Source organism: Harpia harpyja, chromosome 14 (genome assembly GCF_026419915.1).
Source record: "Harpia harpyja isolate bHarHar1 chromosome 14, bHarHar1 primary haplotype, whole genome shotgun sequence".
NCBI lineage: Eukaryota > Metazoa > Chordata > Aves > Accipitriformes > Accipitridae > Harpia > Harpia harpyja.
In genome coordinates, this window is record NC_068953.1 from 7,349,371 (window position 1) to 7,372,918 (window position 23,548).

Sequence of the window (23,548 nt, forward strand, 5' to 3'; positions counted from 1 at the left end):
GGGTACAAAGGAGGGGAAGGAACAAACCCACCAGTGAGGGCAGCCAGGGACAAGGGGACACGAAACTGGGAGGATTACCAATGGAAGAATACACTTTGGAGATATAATATTATTAGGAAGTCCCTCAGGAGAGGAACTTTATGCCTGACAAAAAGGAGTCATTGGTTGCTTCAGAGAGAAGTCCCCAGGGCAGGAACCTGAGAGGTCAGGCAGCAATTTCAAATTAACAGCTCGATCAAACGGAGTCCCCTGCTCACCTTCCCCGCACCAATGCCAGGCTCGAGTTAAATCGGAGAACGCGCAGTCAAAAATAACCACGTTGCATAAAGTCCTGCGTGCACCTCTTGCAAGAGAGAAGCAGGTTACCAAATAAAAAGAAAGAAGAAAAAAAAAAAAAGAAGAAAGAAACTCAACCCTGCAAAATATATTGCTCCATATTTAAAGTTTGGAACAGGTCCTTTTTGTTTCTCCACTGCTTATATACATCTGCTGCCTAGCAACTGGGGCTGCAAAGCCATGCACTAAAATTAACGAGGTGCTTGCAGATTGAGGAAAGGCACTCAAGGACCAGGGAGATAAAGGCAGCAGCCCCAGGATTGTGTTTCAGCCCAGAAATCTGAAGGAGAATGGAAAAAAAAAAACCAAACCCCAGCAAAAACCAAACCCAAAAAACAACTCAGAAAGGTCATGTGCAATCACAGGAGGGAGACACTGGGGTTTCTTTACAGTGAGAGATGATCTCTCTATTAATTCTGCTTAGGAGAAGATCCTTTGTGTGCTGGCTAGCAAAAGCCAGAATGAGATCTGTTTGCAAAGCTACACACCAGCAAAGCTGAATAAACATAAACCGGCAAGGCCAGACCTGGCTCCTGACCTCCAGCAGACATTTGCTCCGCGTCTGCTGAGGGAAACTTGGGTTGAGCCGAAGGATCTCTTGATCCCATTGCAATTTATTGGAAGAATGTGGAGAACTCAGAACAACAATGACGTGGAAAGAAGATTATTATTAAAATGCCATCATCAAAGCCTGAGATATAAAATAGCACTGTAATCAGAGTCACAAGTTATAGAAATCTGGTGCGAGTTCATTGAAATTGCCGTGGTTGGGCAGAATTGGCCAGAGAGGGTTTGATCTTCAGAGCCTGCGCTGGATCCTGGTCCCTGCACTCGCCTCTCAACACCGGCATGAGCATCACTGGCTTCAGGCTGTGTCAGTGCTTTCCTGAATCAGAAGTTGCTCCCTGATTTACACTGCACTTAAAGCACATTTGCAGCTTACACGGAAATCCTGAAGCTGGCTTGGACCTGCCCGGCGCTGCCCTGGCAGAGGAGAAGCCGGGGCAGGCGATGGGGCAGCCCTGCTACAAAAACCAGCCGAAAGCAAATCTGGAGGTGCTGCGGGCAGTTCCCCTGACTCCGGGGAAGACTTACCCTGAAGGACGTGGTTACTGGAGGAAAATTGCAGTGCATTAAGCCAGGGCATGAATTTACAGGGAGTTACGCCATAGTACCAGCTGGCCGCAAAGCGAGCGCAGGATAAATTGCCGCCCAGGGAAACAGGCGCGCGGCGGCTGGGTGTGCGGGAGCATGCCGGCGGGTGAGCACGGGGATGCTCTAGCACGAAAAACCAGGCTGAGCCAAGGACCAGAGGTGTCAGCCTCCCTTGAGGACCAGGGGTTGGAAAAGCGGCTGCTGCATTTAAAGGCTGCATCCTTTTCTCTAAGAAGCGGGTGCAGCAGGTGATCTCCCACTTCGGCGACCTTCAGAGAATCAATTTGCTAGACTGAACAGACAAAGGTTTGGTTTTGAAGCCGTCATCACAAGCAGACAAGGAGCTTTTTACCTCTTCTTGCTTGGGCAAGGGAACATTGTACTATTCGGGAGCACCTGGCAGTAACCTTCCCGTCGGCTGAATGGCAGGGGGGATTTACAGACAGAAACAGCTACAACAATAACAATTAAAAAAGAAAAGCACCAACATGGAGAGGCATGATACAAAAAATAAAAAAATATTTCTTCTTGCTATCTCCTGGTACAACTCCATTAATTTAACTCTAAACTGTGCTCCAAAAATAATAATAATAAAACCAGTTCTGTGCATAGCTGTTCATAGGCTGGTAGGATATTATGATACACAAGCAACAAATCTTAAATAATATTTAGTCACCCCAGAACGCTTATAAAAATCAGAGATAGTGTGTAAAAGCACAGCCTATACAAACAGATCCCAGTGAGCAGTTTTAGGTTACATTTATCTCTCCAACCCCCTGGGCAGGGTGAAAAGGTCCCCTCCCCTTACTGATGTTCTTGGACAGTCGGACAATTTTTGCAGAGAGCAAGTGGGCATCGCAGGTCCCCCACTCTGGGGACCAGGTGACATGCTTGCTCACTCTGAGTTGGAGAGTTGGGAAGGCAGTAGGATGAAAAAAAAAGTTGAGTTCAAACCTAAGTGTCCCCCTGCCCTTCCATGAAAGCCTCCAGCAATCCTGGGTGTCTCGTGGGAGTTCCCAGCCCAAGGAAGCAGATGGCAGAAACCAGAAATCATGTACTTTAAAATGTGCAGAGCATTGCAGGAAGAGCTCCATGAACGCATACCATCAAAAAAGATAATCGTGTCACTAATCTCTTACCAGCCCGCATAAGTTTTCAGGAGGGGTTTTTAATCTGGCTGACAAACACGGTGAGAACTGTTTCAAAGACATTGTCATAGCAGCGATCCCATCCGCAGTGCCTGACTCACTGCTGAATTCCCACTCCTGCATTAATGCTAACAATGCTTTTCATTTAAGCCCTTCATTTAGAGGGTTTGCTGTATTAAATTGCACCGTGGCTAAGAAAAAGAAGAAAGAAAAAAAAAATAAGAAAGAAAACCTAGTATTTTCCCACACTTTTTTCATGTACCACTCTTGTAAACGTATTTCTGACCATCTCAGAAATCAATTTCCAGGATCTGGAGGCCCTGAAACTTTAGAAGAAAGCAAAGGCATGAGCATGAGGACATTACCTCCGTCTGGAAACCCTCTACCAGGATGGCCACCAGCAGGTTAAAGAGAACATAATTCCCAAACGTCATGAGAGCAATGAAGTAGAGAGCAGCCCAGGAGGAGGTTGATGCCATGCCATTGTAGAGGACCTTGTTCCAGTCTTCCTGGGTCAAAATCTGCAGAGGAAGAGTATCAGGAAAATGGAGATACCAGAGAATTGTGTGTTGTTTTGCCCAAGCCTGGCTGGGTATCTGTGCTCTGGACGGGCCAAATGAGCATCCCACTTTTGGGGTATCCACCATAGCTATAACCACAGGAGGATAAATCTGGCCAAAGCCATCTTCTGTGCCAGAGAGACAGGACCAAAGCGACCATGACTCGCACGCTACCAGTGAGGACCCTGCCCCAACTCCCACCCGCACCAAGGATGCATTCATCTGTAAGGGAGTGCAATGTCGCGTGGGTCGGACCTTTCCTTTGGTCGGCCAGAAGAGCTAAAAGTCCTTCGTAGATCCCACAGTTACAGAGCTCAGAGCTGCTAGAACAAAAAACTGCACACATTAATTATGGGCTTAAACCAGATTGTGCTCTTTGTCAAAATATCACTGCAAATGGTCCTGATCTCCTCCTCTCTATCTCCACCCTCTGCACGCACTTTCACCCGCCCAGCCCATACTCTGCAAATCCAAGAGCCTCCTGCCTTGGTAGCCCCTCCTCATTAGCTTTCTGATTTATTCTGGAAAACGGTCTCAAAACCCCTGTGTTCCTGCACCTGTGGTTTTGGGTCCTGTCCTTTCCATGGCAAGGAGCATCACTAAGCTCTGTCAGAAGCTTTGGAAAACAACCCCAGCCCTCGCAGGCCCCAAACGCACATGAGTTGTGGCATTTTCCATTTTGTACCTGGAAAACGGTGACAATGGCCCAGAGCAAGGAGTCGAAGTTCTTCCTGTCGGGCAGCGTGTCGCCATCTCGCTCCGAGGCAAATTTACAGCCAAAGAGGTGCATCCCCAGGATGCTGCACGGGAGGGAAAGCAGGGGCTCAACAAGGGGACCACAGTACAAACCAGTAATCATACAGCAGGGCTGACTGTCTCCTGATTTCACCTGGGCAATTCTTTTTATTCTTTTTTGTTTTTTAAAAAAGATGCAACATTCGTTCACTGAAAAACATGCCTCAAGATCATGCAAACCAGTTGTGAATTTGGGTCAAATCTGTCAAAAAGTTTCAACCAAAAAGTATGCCCGCTCCTTATTTTTCTTCTGCTTCGGTGCTCTGGGTTTTTTTAAGTCAAAACATTGCGTTTCAACATTTCCTAAACAAACTGTTTTGACTTTCTGTTTTGCAATGACACATTTTCAGCAAAATATGCTTAAATTGAATTAGGAAGACAAAAAGGGCTTCTGTGAAATGCCTGAATGAGACATATCAGGGCACGCAAAACAGCTTTTTCAATTTTGACAAGAAAACAGAATACCTTTCATTTTAGATTGATACTAAAAGAATAATTTGGTTTTCCCTGCTCTCAGCCAGTAACCTGAATATTTAAATTATTTACAGCTCTAGTGAGCATCATGTCTGCAAATGATGGGTTTGGAGTGAAACATCTCACTGCGAGAAGGGATGTTATTCCACAGAAGAGACTGGCTTTTTTCAGCCTTCCCAGTGTGCCTGGATTGCTAGAACACCAGAGCTGGCTGTTACAAGGAGACAGGCTTTTCTCAAAATCTAGACCAAAATCCAAAAATTCGGGTCTACACCAAGCCTATTTCTAACACTTCCACTTCTCAGAAGAAGAGGCCGTGCAAGAGCACAAGCACCACCACGGCTGACTTTATTTTAGGAACATCGCCCTCTCCTTGGCAATATTTTTAGCACCAGGCTTTCTGCTAGTCCGTAAGTAATGGGACCGCTGTCTTGGGGTGATATCAAGGAATCATCCAGCTGAAAGATTCTCCTTGTAAATCATCTTGCAAAGACAGATGTCTCGTTTGGCGAGAGTTAAGAGAATTTAGTCAGGGCAGCAAGCCACTGCCAGCGCTGGCCAGCGATGCTGTTCCTGGGACCATTCAGCTCAGCCACATCCCGGTACAGACTCTTACATCTCCTCACCTCGCCATGGGATCCCATCTAAAAACCCGGAGCAACCTCAGAACAGGCAATCGGAAGCGCTCACCTGAAGATGAAGATGAAGAGCATCAGCAACATGCAGAACGTGGCCACGTTGTCCATGGTCTTCATGAGGACTACAAGCTGGCGCTGGAGGGCTGGCATGAAGCGGACCAGCTTCAAAACTCGCATGAGCCGAAAGGTCCGCAGGACCGAGAGCCCCCCGCCTTGCTGGCCCACTATCTCCCACACGCTGAGGGAGAAGAAGAGATCATTGCAGGGTGAGAAGACAAAGCCCAACGCAAAGGCATGGAGGACAGGAAGCAAAGGGAGGGTGAAACTCAGAGAGAAGAGGGATGGAAAGCGGGCAGAGACGCATTGCCAATGCCCCCAGTGAGCTGGACTCCATCCAGGTTTGCAAAGAGCAGAGCCCCACTAGAGTGTCAAAAACATGCCTGCAAATCAGTGGCTGCAGCTGCAGGGGCAATTACAGCCTTTGCACATGCCAAGAAAGCAGAGCTACTTAATCGGGCACTGTTTGTACCATTTGGATCCTAGAGTTTCCCAGGACATCAGGACTGATAGCTTTCTGCTTGGGCCTCTCTCTAAAACAACCATAAAATAACCCCAAGATATGTATTAGCAATCGTGTCTAAGTGCATTAATTTACAGCAGAGAAGCATAAAGTGTCACAGGAAGGTATTTATGCCCACTCTCCATTACTTTCTGTTTAATTAAACAGCCAAATGAGGGGAAACACACATAAAGAAAGCTCTAGGTTTGTACCTAATCACCACGATGATCCCATCAAAGATGTTGTATGGATTCTTAATGTAGCCAAAAGGACCGTAAACAAGGACTTTCAACAGCATCTCCAGGGCAAAGAGGCTTGTGAAGACTATGTTGCTGATCTCCAGGGCATTGGTAAGCTCCTCCGGCTGGGGAAAGAGGAAGAAGAAAGGGAGACAGTAAGCAGTACGGCTCCGTATCCAAAATTACACCTGGAAATACAAGCCCCAATACTGCAGGTGTAGGAATACCGATGCTACTGGTGTAGTGAGAAAACAGCAATAGCTCACTCAAAGCCCAAGAGAGAGAAGAAAAATACTATCAGAGTATTTAAGGTTTATATATCCGTTGTAAATTGAGCAGGTAAATCCAGACATGGACTTCACGTTAATCGCAGCTTTAGTACCACCTCAGGAGGTTTACGTAGAATGGTGTGTACTGAGTCTTAACGCTTTCACATCCTCCAAACCAAGTCACCTTATGCAGAAGGGAAAGTTGGACTGTTTTCTCACATAAATATCCTTTTAGGGCCTGTCTTTTTATTATCTCATCAAAAGATTTAAGCTAAGATTTTTCAAAAGCAGAGATTTGGGGTGATATAACTGGAATGGCTCAAAACCCCTTATTATCAGGAGGCCCCAAATACTGCTACTGAGGAAGGGCCCGATCCTGGCATTCCAGGCTGGCAATCTAAAAATAGAGGTATGAAAAAGCCTTAACAAACAGACTTCCAGTAATCTTAGACCTGAATTAATACCTTTCATGTTTTTCTAGCATATTTCACAGAGGGTTCCCAACAATGCCTGCAGACACCCAGTGCTGCGCTTTTCCCGACGGGTGGGCGTGCATTGTTGGAAAACATATGGCAGAAGACAAAAACCGGTGGCGTAATCTGTTTAGGATCACTCAGTGGCAAAGACAGGAGCAGAATCTGCAGTACCAGACCCCTTCTCCCCATTTAACCCCAATACACGGCCGCAACTGCGTGTTTCTACTTAAAAGCTTCATTAAAATCAGGAGCCGATGTCCTGCTGGCAGATGGCCACAGGGTCACATCGACAACGCCAAGGTGCCCCATAGGGCAGTGGGCTGGCACAGTTCACTAAACACCTTACGCACACCGGGTGCTGGATTCCTCTTAGGGGTAGTTTGGCACTTAACTCAGATACTTTTCTAAATCCGCACATGTAACCACCCAAGGCTTTCGATGCCTGAACACTGTGGTGGGTTATGGCCAGAAGTGCAAGTTCACGGCAGCTACACCACAAGCAGAAGCCAATGTGCAACACACGTTGTTGACTACTCCCACCACTTACAGGCAACACCTTCACGGCTGGCCAAAAGCTTCCTACAACAGTCCAGGAGCTGCCGTGCCACGGCACACGCTGCGGCACAAGCTGTAGGGTTTGACATGAAGTGACCCAACACCAACCCAACACCATGGGAGCCAGGAGAGGGGATGGCTCAGGGGCAGGGTCAATGCTTGATCAACCGCATTTCAGAGCCCCAAAAAACTAGTGACCAAAGGCTTCACAGATATATGCTGGCAAATAAACAGATAATCCATGCAGGCATTCAACTCTTTCTTTCTCAGGGTTGAAGTTTCCAGGCACAGCCGGCCAAGCCCTTGCAGTTCAGGTTCCTCCAACCCAGCACAATGGTAGATGGGGACCCATATTGGTCTGCTGTTATCTCAGCGTGGTAGTGTAATCCCTGGGGATTTGCACTGATGCCAGTGGGACCTTGTGATGACACAGCAATGGTCACAGGATAGCAAAGGGGGAAACAGCAGCACTGAAAAGTAATTTAAAAAGAAAAAAAAAAAGGAGGTGTTGAACACTTCCTATACCTCAGACATCCTCACTGAGGAACAGATCCCTTGGCTAGAGTTTGCCAAACACACCGGACGTACAGTCCAAATCACCTCCTCGCTGATCTAGAGCTAAAATACGAATGCTCCAGCTCCTGATATTAAACGCAGCCCTGGTTTAAAATCATATACTTATGGGAACACTCAGACACAAAGTAATAAATAGGCTGAGAACTTATATGTCAAGCTGCACCTCAGGACACTTTCAAATATCTGAAAGTCTACATTAGTCAGAAAAAAAATGCCAACTCATTCATGAGTGCCCCAGCGCCAAGGCAGGCTGTGCTGTTATCATTACCGCAGCAATACTGCTGGAAACGAAATGTGTTCCTGGAAGCTTTCCTTCTCATCCATCAGCACCACTAAGATTTCTACCCTCTGTTCCCCCTCTGTGACCATGCTGCCAAATCTAACCGGCCCCGCAGGCGCACCCCAGTTAAGTCCCTTGATGCGTGAGCAGCGCCCAGCATCTCCCGCAGCCACGGCATCCCTTCCCCGCGGGGGCTGACATGGAAAATCCAACCAGCCCCAGCAGGGATGTCGTGTTAATAGCGTGGATTAATGAAACTTTGCACTTCGCGAGCATCTTCTGGTTGAAGGTGTTATTGGGATGTATAAATCCGGGTGGGAGGCACTGGCAGGGCACAGCCGGGTGATGGGGGGAGCAGCACTTACACTGCAACTTTTCCAGGACCCCCAGCACCCACTGGAAGGGCTGTGACCCCCCAAGCCCATGAAACATCCCTCCCAGCCCACCCAGCTCATGAGAGCCCCAAATACCCCAGGCACCTGTGTGGGAGGGCTATGGGTCAGCCCGTGCAGCAGGGTGATGCTCAGCACCCGCAGCAACACCGGATCCATCCATCTCCCCCTGCTTCACCCTGAAAAAGCTGCCTGGCCCCCCACTCCTCCTCCACACGCTCTCTTCCACTTCCCTTGCAAGAAAAGGTTTTTAATATCTGAGACATTAGGTGCCCATAATAAAAATGAAGAGTAAGATCTCCTGAACCAGAGGTGAAAATTATTATCCAAAAATCTAAGATTAATGGCCAAAATGGATTGAAAGAGGAAAGGAAAACTTCCCTTTCACCCAGCCAGGAGAAGAGGAGGGTCTCCAGGGCAGCCTGGAGCTCTGCCAGGGGAGGGCGAGGAGAGCATCTGCTGGAAGCACACAGCAACCAGACCCGGCTGAAATCAAGGAGTTATTTCGCTTTGGGAAACAACACATTCCTAAATAGTTGAGAGGGGGCAACGCGAATTACTTGGAGGATTTTTGCAGCCCTCTCTCCGTCAAGCCCCTCGCTCCCGCTTGGTGGTGGTGGTGGGGTGTCCCAGAGCAGCTCATGAGCCCTCTGCAACAGCTCTGCATCCCTTTCGAGGGACACATGGCTGCAGCCAGTCCATGGGGCACCTGCGCGGACCCCTGCCACCAGCACTGCCGGGAATTATTTATAAAAATAGAGGTAGGCTGAGATCGTGATCCTGCCCAAGGGGATCACAGCCAGACAGTGGGGATTCAAACACTTCTGAGAACACCCGCTATGGGATTTCCACACAGCCATAGATGGGTATAGATAATAAGACTGTTTATAAGATGCTTCTGCTCTAGAGAAATCACAAACACATCTGAGACATCTTTCCTTAGACATCATTACAATACAGCAGGAAAGTGGCTTTTCTCTCCCACGGGAATTGAAATTGTCTTCCCATCCCAAACAGGAACGCAGAGTTTCAGAATTGGCAAACTGGAACACTTTGTGCCCAAAATTTTGGAAGCTCTCCCCTCCATTTCAGTCCCTATTCCCTCATCCATTTGCTCTGTACTGTAAATCAACTAAAATCAAAAACATAAATAAAAGTCAGCTTCAAGAACACGGAACTTTTTGTTCCCCAAATGTTCAAATTGACATTTCAAATATCTCAGACAATGTATTCAATTTTTTGTTTTTTAAGCCAGTTCACTGAAACCACTCCCCTCCCACAGCTTCACGTTTGATAAACTGCCATTTTCTGACAATAACTGTCTAATCAAAACAATATTGACCAGCTCTAGACATACGGTACCTGGGAGAGTCACTGACTCTCTGGCACACAACCAGCTCTACGGGTCCTCTCTGGGTGTAGAGGAAAAGAGCCAGTAAAAAGCAGCTTTCCCCTCCAAGGGCCACGACACAGCAGCCAGGGGAGGTAGCATCTTTCCTGTGATGAAAGGACACATTTAGAAAACAAAGTGCTCCAGGACTCCCCTGAAAAGGGCATTTCGTGGAGAAGCAGAGCCTGAGGTGTGGAGCCTGGGGCTTCTGTGCAATACAAAACCTCCTACCCACCACCCCAACTACAACACATCTGCCATAGCCTCAGCTTCTCCATTAAAAGAAGAGCCTGCTAATTCTCTCATCAGTAGCAGCAGTGACTAATTAAAAGGAAAGCATCCTATGATTAAACGAGCAACACCCAGAAAGAGCGAGATACAAGTGCAATTCAGCTGTGGCACGAAACACCAGCTTTTCCGATGAGTCTTTGGTAAACACTGAATTTTGTTTCCAGGACACCTCGCCTTGCTGGACATACAGACACGGTGTCCTGGATAAATCATTCCCTGTTAGCTCTCTGTTTGTGTAGTGTCGATTTGTTGATGTACCAAAGAGCACATTGACAAGCTCTGGCAGCACATAAAACAGGAGCAGACAGCACAGCATCTCTCATAAACACCACGCAGCAAACGAAGGCGGCAGGGAGGAGGTGAGCCACGGGCGCCTGCCCAGACGTAACCCAGCCTGGCAGGGTGCAAACCGTGGCGGCGAGGAGGGGATGCTCTCTGCACCCTGCCTGGAGGTTTCGGGCAGGGCTGCCTGGCACCAAGCAGGGCACTGCCGTGGGGGACAGGAGGGGGCAAGGGAAGATGTCCCCAGGTACTAAATGTTGCCTCGAGGAGTATCTCAGAGCTGGACCATAGCCTTGTCCTTTTTCAGCATTCAGAAATAGGCTGTAATGCATTTCTTTCTTTTTTTTTTCTTTTTTTTTTTAAACTGAGTAGAAACTCACGAGTGAGGTTTCTGACGGCAGAAGGGACTTGCTCCGTTTCCATCTGGGCATGAGATGGTGGCACACGCTACTCCTTCCTGCGCAGGGGGCTCAAAGGTGTCTGCTGAGCAAGTATAGCTGCAGGCAACAAGTGGGGAATAGGTGAGGACAGGACTGGGGTCATTAGAAGCGCAAGCCGCGGGGGCTGTGTTCCCCAATTCCTGAAAGACAAGCCCTGCCGTGTGATGAAGTGCAACCAAGTGCCCTGGCAGATGGTGCACAGAGCTTACACGGCTTCTACTCCTCCCTTCCTCCAGCCGTGACCCATATAAGGCACAGGCATGGCACAGGCTCTTCATCATCATCAGACCTGCACCCAGCGCCACGGGCATGTCTGGCATAGATCCATCCATTCCCATTTCCCTCTTGCCCAGGCAGCGAGCTCCAGACTGCGGCCAAGCCTGGTCTTGCCCAGCCTCTGCCCCTGGGGATGTCAGCACAAAAGAGCAGAAGCACCCCAGGGTCCTTCCTCTCTATCTTGCTAACAATAAAATAAAATAGAAAAAACACTCTGTCTTGCCACAGCACAGAGGGAGGGATGGGGTGACCGGCCAGGAGGCAGATCTCTCCTGATCCCGAGGGCTCTGCTTCTGCAAGCAGATCCAGAAGACCATGAAAACTTCTAACCCATTCAAATGGCTGCAGAATAAAACCCTTCTGAAATCATTACCATGGCAACTAAGGAAAAATAACACAGAAAGAAAATACCGACCTCAGCTATTTCACAGGAAACACCAACAACATTTTACTGACTCATCATTTGCAGATTTTTTTATATATATACATAAGAAAAAAATCAAACGGGTTACACAAAGACACAATTTTCAGCCTAACACCACTCCATTAAGATCCTCTCCACCTTCCGCATGGGTGCAGACACGCACCAGGTCTGCCTTGAAACAGGAGCCAGACCATGAGTCCTGGGGCAAAATGCAAGAAATTCTGATGGATGGAAGCAGCTATTAATTAACCAAATGAGGTGCCCTTTTTTTGGCCTCTCCCACGCCTGATTCCCCATCATTTATAGCTCATAGCTGTGTCCTCAGTCAACCAACGAGCCTTCTCCATGCCCTGCCCTTATCACACCCACATTATTCCCCCTGCCTTGGTGCACCTGCTGAGCCATGGCCATCCGAAAAACCATTTTGCTTCCCTTCGGTAAATACAGCTCCTCTTAGCTCCAGGGCCGCTTGCTACTTTATAAATAGAAACTCAATCGATGCATATTTTCAGCCATGACATTCGTTGTCTTTGGGGCTCCTTAAAAGGCGTTGGGCTTTAGCTATTGTCCTGGGTCCAGCAGCACGAACCTGAGCCATGCTTAATTGGAGCCCGATAGACCGATAGGCTTTCTCTACTTATCCTTTGCCAAATTGGTTAAAGAAAACAATTCAGAAAGTAGCAGGATTGCAGTGGTTTTTGCTCTGCTCCTCCTGGGGCTGGAGACACAGAAAGGGCAGCACGCTCGCTGCCCGGTGGGCTGGAGGAGGACTGCTGGGAAGTTCAGGATTTATAGGCATTTATTAAAAGGAAATGACAAGTGAACAAGTCCGGTTTCATCCCATCACCGCATGGCAAAGGAGGATTTTGTTATGGGCTGAATGGAGGCTGAATATTTCATGCCACGGCAAGTAATGCTGTAAGAAAGGGAGGAAAGCAGCTTTCATTTCAGAGAAATCGGAGCTGTCTGCACAGGAGGGACTCCCCTTCCACCAGCACAGCTAATCTCCTCACCTTCCACCCATTCTTCCCCGTTCTGATTAACAAATGTCCCTTCCCACCCCACACCTGCAGAAGGAAGGAGCTGAGTCCCATGGACATGGCACCTTCTAGCGCAAGACCTTCCTCTCCACCACATCCTTGTTGAGCAATCATGGCCAACAACTGAGTTCCCCAGCCCCAACTGCCTGTACGGGGCCATGTCCCCAAGCACCTCTGTCTCCTGCCCAGCTGGAGCCCAGGCTGCAGATGAGGGGATGAGCCCCAAGCATGATGGAGAACTTCATCAACCCACCCTGAAGGGACCTGCCATGAACTATCCCTGCCCAGGACCATAAACAGGACCTGCAGACCATGCTCTCCTTCCCCAGGCCCTGGGGCTGGGCTCTCTTTACCACTCTCAGGAGGCACAGCAGATATTCTTGCCTGAACTCCTTATCTCTCTCAGCTTGAGTTTTCTGGATGAATATTATCCCAGAAAATGCAAGAAAAACATGAACTGGCTCATCCCTCTGCCCAGGTTTCGAAGGAGCTTAAGCTGAACAAAAGCTGCATTTCCACTTGGTCACACCTTGTAAGTACTTGAGATTTAAAGCCCTCTATTTCTAGTTAATCTAAACCAAGTTTGAAACTTATCTCCCCATTAGTACTTGAGAAGGTACTGGGGGGGGGGGGGGGGGGGGGGGAAATAAAAAAAGAGAAAGAAAAAGGCTGTCTCCGTATGGCTCCTGCACAGTTCTGCTGAACCTGGGTTTCTGATGCTGGTAACACTATCTCTAATGCTGACAGACGTCCATGGGGGAAAAGCCGGTCGTTTCCTAACATCAGCAAAAAACCAATTATAACAAAGAGCTGAAATCCAGCAGAGACGAGGGAAAAAGCGCTTGGCTCCTGTCCTCGCTCCTGCTGGGGGCTGAGCAGGGTGGGAAGGGGCTCTGCGAGGACACGGGTGGCAGCAGGGCAGCGTCATGGGCACCAACAGCATCGGGACCAACCTCTACCAGGAGAATTGGGGAAAAAATAAACTGACCCCTGGGAAATCACCAACAATCAGCAGTCAGGAGCGCTTACAGACGAAAGCATTTGCTGGTACAAGCTGAGGATGCTCCAGAAGCTCTAGCTGAGTTTGCTGGCTCCCACCCAAGGGGAACAACCACAAAAATCAAAGAAGAAGAAAAGAGAAATGCCCGGCTATCTGCAGAGAGCAGCGATTTTTCATCCATGTGGGGATGAAGCGAGTTTCGAAAGCACACATCATTTTCCCATTTCACTGAGCCAGAGTCTCTTCCCAATGCTGCCTGAGCAGAGATAACACGAGGGTATGGATGGCAGCTGAAACAACAGCTGTAATGATAGGATCTAAGGCAGCCCGAGTATTTCCAGCCTCTGAACTAAATTAACAGGAAAGGATTGACACTTACAGCTCCCCATCCAGGGAGCTGAAGAAAACTTTAGTAGATGTCAAGGAATCCACATAGGCTCATCCCTAAAGCATGCACAGAACTGAATTATCTGATAAAAAACTCCTACACTTTCCAGCAGCATGAAATCTCATTTAATTTTCAAATCATTCAGCCTCCAGAACAAGGATAAAGTCTGCTTTATAGGCACAGCCCATTTTTTTAATGGCTATGAGGGCTGTGGCACCCCTGTATTTTGCATGGCACTCTGGAAGAGCTTCATGAGCAAGTCAATTAAAACACGCGAGTTCCTACAAGACCTCATAAACCCTTCAAATCACAGAGAAGCGGAAGAACCCCCAAGGTCCATAAAAAGAATTACCCCCGATAACAAACAGAGAGCTGGTTTTGAAGTCAGTGATCCTGGTGATTAACAGCTCTGATGACTTCCATTAGCATTGACTTGACTCCTCCAGTCTCCAACAACCACCTGTTAATAAGAGTAATTTCTGCTTAAGCAGGAGGTAATTGAATATAGCACGTACAAACCTATAGGGCACCTCATTTTCCTACCGTGGGAGTACCCTGTGTGGCTGCAGCACTGAGAAATTAAGTTGACGCTAGCTACAAGCCCTGCATTGGGCAAAGCCAGCAGACACCGAGGGAGGGAAAGCCTCGCTGTGCTGCCAAAGCTTTGATCACTTGGCTAAGAGTAGCTGGCACAGGGCTGGAGAGATGTGTAATGGAGTTAAATAGAGACATGGGATACACACCAAAGTGGAAGTGGAGATATCTCTAAGAAGAGAAGCTGGTGCGCGAGCGCAGGACCTTGCGCGCTCCCAGGAAGAGCCTGGGACAGACGGAGGTTGTCCGGGGAAAGCCTGTCTCATTGATTTAAGGGACGCAGGCACATGCATAAGCGCCCTCCTGAATCAAAGCCCAATGAATCAGATTCATACGGGGAAGCATCAAATTAGAAATTCCACCACAGAGAAAAGTCGGGCTGTGCTATTAAGGCCACGGTTGGAGTAAAGCAGCGGGGTGCAGACATAAGGGGGTACAGCACCAGTTTTCATCACTGTGTGATGCAGAGAGCCCCTGGTGCAGCACCAGCTGCTGCCTGGCTGTGGGCTGGGTCTTTGAGTCTCTGCACTCGCAGGAAACAATTCAAGAGAGGTGCAAGAGATACCAAAAATATTTTACAAAAAAAGGATCCCCTTCCTTCCTGACCTGGAAGCCTGACACAAATCCACGCACATGAAAGAAGCCAAAATTTAGATGTCCTGGATCGACCTGACACGGAGCCACGGAGGTTGGAGGGGACACAGTGTTGCCCTCAACTGCCCTACGCAGCCAGACAAGGGCGAGCAGGGCAGCACGCACCCTGCGAGCTGCAGCTCATCCCCAGATCCTCCACAGCCTCCTCGGGAGGTGAACGAGCACTTGGCAAGATCTCATTTTGGCACATAGGGATGTCAAAGGAGCAGCCTCCATACACCTGACAAATCTGCAGCTGCCCTCCACCACTCCTGCGGCTAGCAGCAAAATGTTCAGCTTGGCTTGAAACTGGCGGAGATTAGGATGCTCTCGACCACCAAGTCCTGGGAGTAAAGTGTTTCTAATCCCCAAAACATCCTTATTTCTTGAGGCAGTGCTCACAAATGGATCCAGACCTGCTGCCCTCCAGCCTGCCCAGGACTTTGGACACCAGCACAGATTCAAGCACCCCAAGACCTGGGGCACCAACCTGCCAAATTGCCGCTATCCAGCTCCATTACACCACTTCTTCGTGGAACAATCAAATTTTCCTCCCACGTGGAGAAATCAATCAGTGGGTGTCATGACAGCTAATAATTTTCAGTTACCTTCTTCCCTGCATGCTGGATTCAGGCAGAAACAGAAGTACATGAATACCATTTGGGTGACTATTATAAATGCTTGAACCTGGAGCCTAATGGTTTCTCCATGCCGGCAGGTTTTCTAATGCTGCTGCCGTTACTGACCCTTCACCTCCCTTCTCGATTGTCCTGGATACCTGAAAATTTCACGTCCTCTGATGCTGATTAGGAAGACTCCCACGTTCTCCAGCCTTGACTGTTTACATAAATAGACACATTAATGCATTTTGCCAGCAAGCTTTCCTTTGATGCTTTGGCACAGATGGTTGATATTTCCATGCCGCAGCAGCTATTAGATCGTAATGTTACCGGTGACAACTTTACATCATCTGTACTGAGTACACTCCAGGCCCCTGCAGCGGGATGCACTAGGAATTCAGCTTGAGATACTGCCATGAGCTTAGGCTGCTCCTGCCTTCTGCAGATGGAGTTTGCACACCTTGGTTCGTGGCACTGCTGCTTTGTGGATTCCTACAACACCTTGCTGTAGCTGGGGGTACTCCACCAGTTATCCTCCTGCTAGGGGAATGTCAGGCATCGCCTCTTCCCCCTTCCTTGAAGAATTGCCCCCCATGGATGATGAGCTCTTCTCCTTGGGTGCTGTCCCAAAGAGTCATTCACCCCTGTCATCTCGCCAATTTGCTTTTAAGAATTAACAAAAGGTTCTCTATAGGTCTGAACCAATTTCCTCTTCCTTCCTTCAGAGACACCAGAGTTTTGGACCACTCTAGATCCAAGTCCCCACAAGCTCCAGCCATGGATTTGAACCGACTGCAGCTTTGGGGAGGCCAGAGCAGGACTCTCCAGTCTCTTGTTATGTTAACAATGGCAAAACACCGCAGAGACGGCGGCTGAAATTCAAGCGCTATTTAAACAAATGAATATGTAGGGTATAGTTCATACAATGCGAGTTCAGACAAGGAAAATCGGAACAGCCAGGCAGCTCAATGCGAACCAGATTTTAAAAACAAAAACAAAACCCCAAAGCCCTTCCTCAAGGAAGCCCTTGCTGAATTCTTTCCCCTGCTGAGGAGTCCAACATCACGCCTTGTACTAAAGCCTTTGCATTTCACTCCAAGGAAGGACTTGGAGGAAAAAAAAAAAAAAAAAAAATGGAGCACATTATGGAACACAGTCTGGCTTACAGCCAGGGCTGGGGGGAAAGCAGCATAGAAACCCTCTGGTTTAGCAGCACATTTTACTCCTGCTCTATGGCAGAACAAGCTTTTGCAAAGCCCTAGCCGTTTGAACCCGTAGCGCTGCAGTCTCAGCTTCCCTAAGGCGAATCAGTCAATTGGTTCAACAGTGTATTTAAAATCCCCGGAGTCTACCTTTAAATCACCTTTATATTCCTCTTCCCAAAGCTAATAGTTTCTACCTGCATTTTGCTTCATCTCTGTAGAAAAACAAGCTATTTAGCAGTCACATTAATAATCCGCAGCAATCTGGTTGTCATTTCCCTGATGGAAAATTTCACACTGCTGCCCAGCAGCCGCGACGTGGTGAGTGCTATGCGCACCTCAAACCTCTCTGCTTTCCTCCCACTAAACCCAGCAGTCATGAGAAAGGCAAGAGTCAGAGCTGGACGGGTGGGGAGGATGGGCAGAAAACGCAGAGTTAAGGCCGGTCAGGTGTACCTACGGCTCATGCACGGGCAGGAACCACGTGGAAGCAACCTGATGCTGAGTGAGAAAGTCAGCAAGCTCACGTCAGAAGGAGCTTAGAGGAAACCCAGCTCCTGAAGCCCCAGCCATACGATGGTAAAATATTAGTTGATGACGACTTTACAGTGGAAGGTGGTCTATGGAGAGCAGCTTCGGGATGGAAGGGTCTAAGGTAGGAGATGAACTCCTGGGGACATGAACTACCTTTGCTCTGTGCATCCAGCACCCCTGGCCATGGGTGCTCAGTCTGCCCAGGTTGACTGATGGGTGAATGCAAACAAGCAGCAAGAGGTGGGGGCCAATGTTTTCAACATACTCCTAATTTCCACTCTTTTTGATGTGTCTTCAAAGAACCACTGTCATCCTAAATATCCCAACCTGGCCTTCTCTGGTCGATGAGTCTGTTAAGCAAGTGATTGAAAGACTGTTTAAGTTTTCTAGGCATCTTCCATGGAGAAAAGCAGGTCCCTCCAGGATGCCTGTCCCAAGGTGAGATACAAAGCCTCCAGAGGAGCGTACTTTTCTCTCCTGGCTACAGTGAGGACTTCAGCTGACCAGCTCCTGTCTTGAAGTCCAGGATGCTCTGGTCGTCCCAGAGCTGCTGAATCCCACCCAGTACTGCTGGGGACAGATGGGAGGGCAGAAACCTTCATCCTCCCAGGGTAACCACTAGCCCATCCTTCCTCTCACACAGTAGCTGTTAGCATGTCCCCTCCCCTCTGGCAAGGTGCTGGTAAACAACACAAGGCTTTTGACATGGCACCATAAAACATATCCTGAAAGTATTTTTCCTAATATAGCCCGGCGTGCCCAGGGTGGCCTCATGTGAAAAGCCCAAGAGGTAAATATTCATTAAATAAGCAGAGAGCTTAATATAGAAAGTCATGGAGTCAAGTATTCTTCAAGCCCCCTCACGTCTTTGCAAACATCAGCCAATGAAGATAAATTTGGCGCGGTTGACCACTTGCACTTTTAGGAAAGGCTCTTCTAAAAGAAAAAAATCACATGTTTCAGTGTTTATAATCTCTGTAGAAAGGCCTGGTCCAGCATTTTTCCCCTCTAATTCCTGCTCTCATAACTGTCAGATTATGAAACTGCAGACTATGAGCCTCTCGAGTTTACAGAAAAACACCTCTCTGCTCTGCCGCCACTTTGAGAAGATGAACTAATAAAAACAATCTCCGCTATTCACTCCAAATGCCTGGGAGAAAGGAATCTGGAACAGTAGTAGCTTCAAAATACCGTCAAAGAAAGCAACCACCCACAGTGTCTGGAGTCCCCCTACGCTTATCAGCTCCCTTCACCTTGTTACCCGAAAACCGCCACAAAAATCTGCTTCTTCCCATCCAGCTGCCTGCTGGGATTCACTGCTGGCTGAGGCAGAGGCCAGCACCCCACTGCCCTATTTCTCCCGAGCCAAAGAATTAAGGAGCTGTGTTGCCTTTAGGGTGTTTGACGATGGGAGATTGCTCAGCCACCCATTCCCAGTGGGATGGTTCTCCCGGTATACGCACGGTGGGAGCCTACACCAGCATCTCCCAAAGATGCTCCTGATAAAGGGCAAGAAGCTTTGACAATCCTCCCCTTGGACAGTCACAGCAAAGACACGGCGGATCTGCTTTCACCTTTCAGCCAAAGGAGGAATATAACTGTTTATTGGTTTCTGTGAGCCACCCCCCCGCCGGGGTTCCGAGGAGATGATCTTCCCAGTATTATTAAATAAAGGTGGAATCACTCAAGCTTCCCCGCAGAGCTCCCACCAAGGGCAGCACATGAAGGTGAAACCTGCAGGACTTCAGAGCGCATTGCTGTTTAATGTGTACTGAAAACAACAGTTAGCCAGCCAGACTGTATTAGGATGTCAGGGAGAAGGTGCTGGCTGGAAGGGACACATTTAGCACAGCCACGTCTCCCTGGCGTTCGGTCATTGAGGCATTAATGCCATGGGAGGACACGGGAATTTGGAACCGATCTGCAGCCGCCACCGCTGCCACTGGGAGCTGTGGGAGAAACGCCTCTGCATGCAACTGCGAGCGACTCTGCAAACACAAAATGTGCCAGGAAGGGAGAAAAGTAAACAGCCACGACTCAAGATGCAAGGGAGTTCCCAGCAAAGGCTGGAGCTGGGACAGGGGTGGCCGAGTCTGGCAGGGAGGGGAGAGGTCTGGCATCCTGGGAGAAGCACCATGCTGGGCTGGCCACTGGGAGCCCTCAAGCGTTGGAGGGGTATATAACAAGGTTCTGCAGCATCTCAGCCTCCCTGCTAATAAACTCTTCACCCCAAATCCAAACGAAGCGTGCACCTGCAGCTCCAAGCCATCCCATGCCTGCGGCAGGACTGAGGACACCACGCCAGCAGCAGCCACAAAACCTACGTGAGACCAGACCACGCAAAAGCCTCTCTAAAACCAGAGCTCTTGTCATCTTATGGAGACATTTCAAGAGGAACATGGTAACTCCTTCTCTTAATGACTATATATAGGGAAAAGCTCTGCTAGGTGACAAGTGTGCGAGAGGCTGGAGAGAGGCAGCCTCTCGCCTGCAAGGACTTAGATAATCGAGCGGAGGAATAGCCAGCGATGAGTCTATTTTGGACTCAGCGTGCTGCTGCTGGAGCATTCACCGGGGAGGCAAAGGCATTTGTTACCTCCTCTCCAAGGACTGCAAATTCAATAGACTTCCTTGCCTGCAGCTGCACTGACCCAGAGCCCGCAGCCGCCAGCAGCATTGCTAGCACTGCCAGGCTGGCACAAACCCAGTGGCAAACGGCTGCTCCCTCTCCTTGGACCCCACACCGCAGAAACCAGCAACGCGTGGTGCTGTTCATGTGATGGCGGTCCCGGCACGGTACTGAGCACCCCTGGCAGGACTGGGATGTGGGAGCTCACACAGCCCAGTACCAGCCAGGGTGATCGTTGCCTGCAAGCTGGAAGCAGGCTCAGAGGAGAAAAATCAGCCCTGCTCTGTCCTGGGACCCTTCCTACAGCACGCCAATGCCTCTTGCCCCAAACCATCCTGCCAGCGGCCGGATTCGGACCCGTAACACTGCCCGCATCCCCAGTGCGCCAGGAGCCGCTGGGACAGCACTCACCTGCTCGTGGTACTCAATCCCCATGCTGAGTGTGTTGATGAGAATGGCCACCATGATCCCACGGCCAAAATATTTGCTGTCCACGATCTTCCGGAAGGTCTCGCACACCACGTGCCAGAAGGCCAGCACCCGGCTCGCTCTCCTGGCGCGGGCTCTGCCCCGCTGCGGGTCCCGCTGGTCACTGTAGTGGGCGTCCTGCGTGAACTCGTAGACCCCCTCGCTGTCCGAGTCGGCCGTCTCGTTGTCCGTCAGCTCGGCCTCGCTCGCCAGCGCCTTGAGGCAGTAAGGGCAGCTCTCGGGGTTGCAGGAGCCGCCATCCAGCTTGGTGCAGGGGCTGGAGATCTTGCAGGAGCTTTGGCAGGGACCTGAAATGCCAGCGGGGCAGGGGCAGGGCAATCCATCAGCTGGGACAGAGGGGCTGCAGGCGGCCACGGGAGCAACCCCCCGTTCCCGTTAGCACCAAACCATTGCCCTCGACAAGACAGGCATTTCCTAAGGTGAAAAGGGCTCCTGCTGGGTTAAATAGCCCAAAACCTGGGCTCTCCGAGTGCCTTCTCCCCAGTTACAAAGCCCTCTTGCTGTCCCCAGGCAGACACTGCCACCAGCCCAGCACCCCTAGCCCACCTCGTTATACCTCTGGCCATTATGGCTAGGAGAAAGCAATCAGTTCCCCTGGCCCTGGCAGGCTCCGGGCTGTAATTATTGGGAGCACTGCCGCCAGCAGCCTCCTTTCCTGCTCCCGCTGTTTGCTGATGCTCTGAAATCACCAGCTTCCCCCTCCACGAACTGCCCTCAACAGCAGCTCCCAGCTGCCAGGTGGCTCCTGGGGTGACAATATCAGCGGGATATTCCCCAAAAATCCCACCAGCTGGCTGCAAGGGGAGAGGCTATCTGCAAAGCACGCTCCTGACTCATGCACAGCAGCAAGCAGCAGTGCGAATAAAAACCCAGCGCTAAACCAGCTCAGAGCCCGGCTCTGTGTATTTAGTCTCCAGGCAGCTCTGGGCTGGGGGCAGGACTTGGTCTCTTCCCTGCACAGCTCCTGGCTGGAAAGGTCAATGCTGCTGCGGTGGGGTGGAAAAGGCATTGACCGCCTGGGAAAGCTTGGCCAGAAACGCTTCTTGGAGGCTGAGGGGGTTTGGACTAGACTGGCCCAAGCTCCCAAACCTCAGGATGTGGAGGGGGAAAGAGCATCTTGCAGTGAAGGTTTGAAACCTCCGATCCAGGAAAGCTGCATTCAGTATCTGGCTCTGTTACGAGCTTCCTGAGCAAATCACAGATCTTTAATACTCGGCATCTGCAATTGCCATTGAGCACTCGTGCAAAACAGACACTCGCTCTCCGTGAGCCTCATGTCCCACGAGAGCGCTACGCAGTGCTCACGGATGTGCTGGGATTCAGATCTGGAAGATGTCCGTCCCCGAGCTCTGCAGCAAGTGGTGGGCAACAAAGCCACCTCTAACCCCTGCATTTTAGCGAGGAAGGGACACGGCTATTTGGAAGCAGCCAGGCTGGGCTCCAGCTCTGCTCAGTGTCACTGAGCCCAGTTCTAGCTGCTTTTGGGAGTGCAGGGATTTGGGGAGTGTTCCCTGTAATTACAGAATAAATTGGTTTGGGGGCGAGATGGGGATGGGAAAGAAAATGGGTTCATTGAAAACATTCATTTCCCTTGGATTCTTGCAAGTATGAAGTCTGGGAGGTTGAAACCTCTCTCCTGGTTTTGGCTATAAGATGCCTTAGGTAGGTCAGAAGATTCATGTTGGCCTCACCTGGAAAGCCATCGCCTTTCTCCGTAACGTGGACTGAAAAGAACCCTGCAAAGATTCAGAAAGAGAAAGAAATTAGGTTGTAGCTTGTATTTCTGCAAGGTAACCCCAGACCGACGTCCAGCCCCAGGCTCACCTGTGCTCTGCGTCTCTAGCAGCTTGTGCATGGTGCTGTACGGCCCGGGCGGGATGTTGAGGCTTGTCAAGGTGCTGCTCCCACCACCGACCGCCGCCTCCCCCAGGTTCTTCTCTTTCAGCATCTCATGGGAGGTACTGGGGTGCACCGTGGGGTACACCTTGCCGCCCACGATGTTCTTAGGGATCCCCTCTGGGCTCGGCAAACCGAGGCCCGGCTGCGGGAGGGATGACCGGCAGCGCACCGGCTCGAAGTGGCAGTCGGCGTGGTAGATGCTGTGGACGGACTCAGTGTTGCTGGGAGCGGCGCTGGGGGCCCCGTGGGGGTTTGGTGCCGAGGGGGGGAGCATCAGCCGGTTGGTCCCATTGTGGAGCGAGCTGGTCTCCACATCGCTGATCTCCGGGCTGGCGCGGGGTGCCCGCAGGTTCCCATTGCCCAGGTGATAGTGGTGGTGGTGGTGGTGATGGTGGTGGATGAGGTGGTGCACGGAGGACCTCTTCCTGCTCCGGCGCTTCCTGGCGTGCCGGTCAGCCCCTGCCTTGCTCGTGGGGCTGGCGAGGAAACCCATCCTCACGCCCGCCACCCGGTAGACCTCCACGAGCTGCTTGCTGCCTTTGCGGGCAATGTAAACCAGGTACTTGAGGAGTTCGTCGTAGCAGCTGCCCGGCTCCGAAAAGCTGGCGAGGGTGCTGGCGTTGGACAGGTAGCGTACCCGCTGCTCCTTCATCAGCTGGCTCTCGCGCTGCTTCGTCTCAGAGAACTGCGTTGCTATCACCACCAGGCAGAGGTTGATCATGAAGAAAGAGCCCACCTAAGGGGACAGGAGCCATCAGCCACCTCGGGGTGGCCATGCCCACCCCATAGCCCTGCCTCACCCCACGCCCTGGTGCAAGGAGCTGGGGGAAAACCCCATCCAGCCCCATCCCCTGCGTCACCTAGCAGGGACCGCTGGCCGGGACCGCGGAGGGGCTCACTCAGCCCCCAAGCCCCCACCCCAGGGACTCCCACGCCAGCGCTCTATGGCGGATGCCAAAGATCAA

General features: G+C 50.3%; 1 protein-coding gene across 18 annotated transcripts in view; it reads right to left on the reverse strand.

Moving 5' to 3' along the window:
* CACNA1G (calcium voltage-gated channel subunit alpha1 G) overlaps window positions 1–23,548 on the reverse strand; it is a 150,799-nt gene that overhangs the window by 61,588 nt on the left and 65,663 nt on the right. For all 18 annotated transcript variants that reach the window (XR_008238190.1, XR_008238188.1, XM_052807431.1 and 15 more), the window contains exons 8-14: window positions 22,509–23,319; window positions 22,376–22,420; window positions 20,607–20,971; window positions 5,878–6,029; window positions 5,159–5,344; window positions 3,885–3,999; window positions 3,005–3,160 (exon numbers count right to left, since the gene is read on the reverse strand). Coding sequence is in view for 16 of the 18 variants with exons in the window: in XM_052807431.1 (XP_052663391.1) it covers window positions 3,005–3,160; window positions 3,885–3,999; window positions 5,159–5,344; window positions 5,878–6,029; window positions 20,607–20,971; window positions 22,376–22,420; window positions 22,509–23,319 (1,830 nt within the window). In the remaining 2 variants the exon portion in view is untranslated. The remainder of the gene's footprint in view (window positions 1–3,004; window positions 3,161–3,884; window positions 4,000–5,158; window positions 5,345–5,877; window positions 6,030–20,606; window positions 20,972–22,375; window positions 22,421–22,508; window positions 23,320–23,548) is intronic.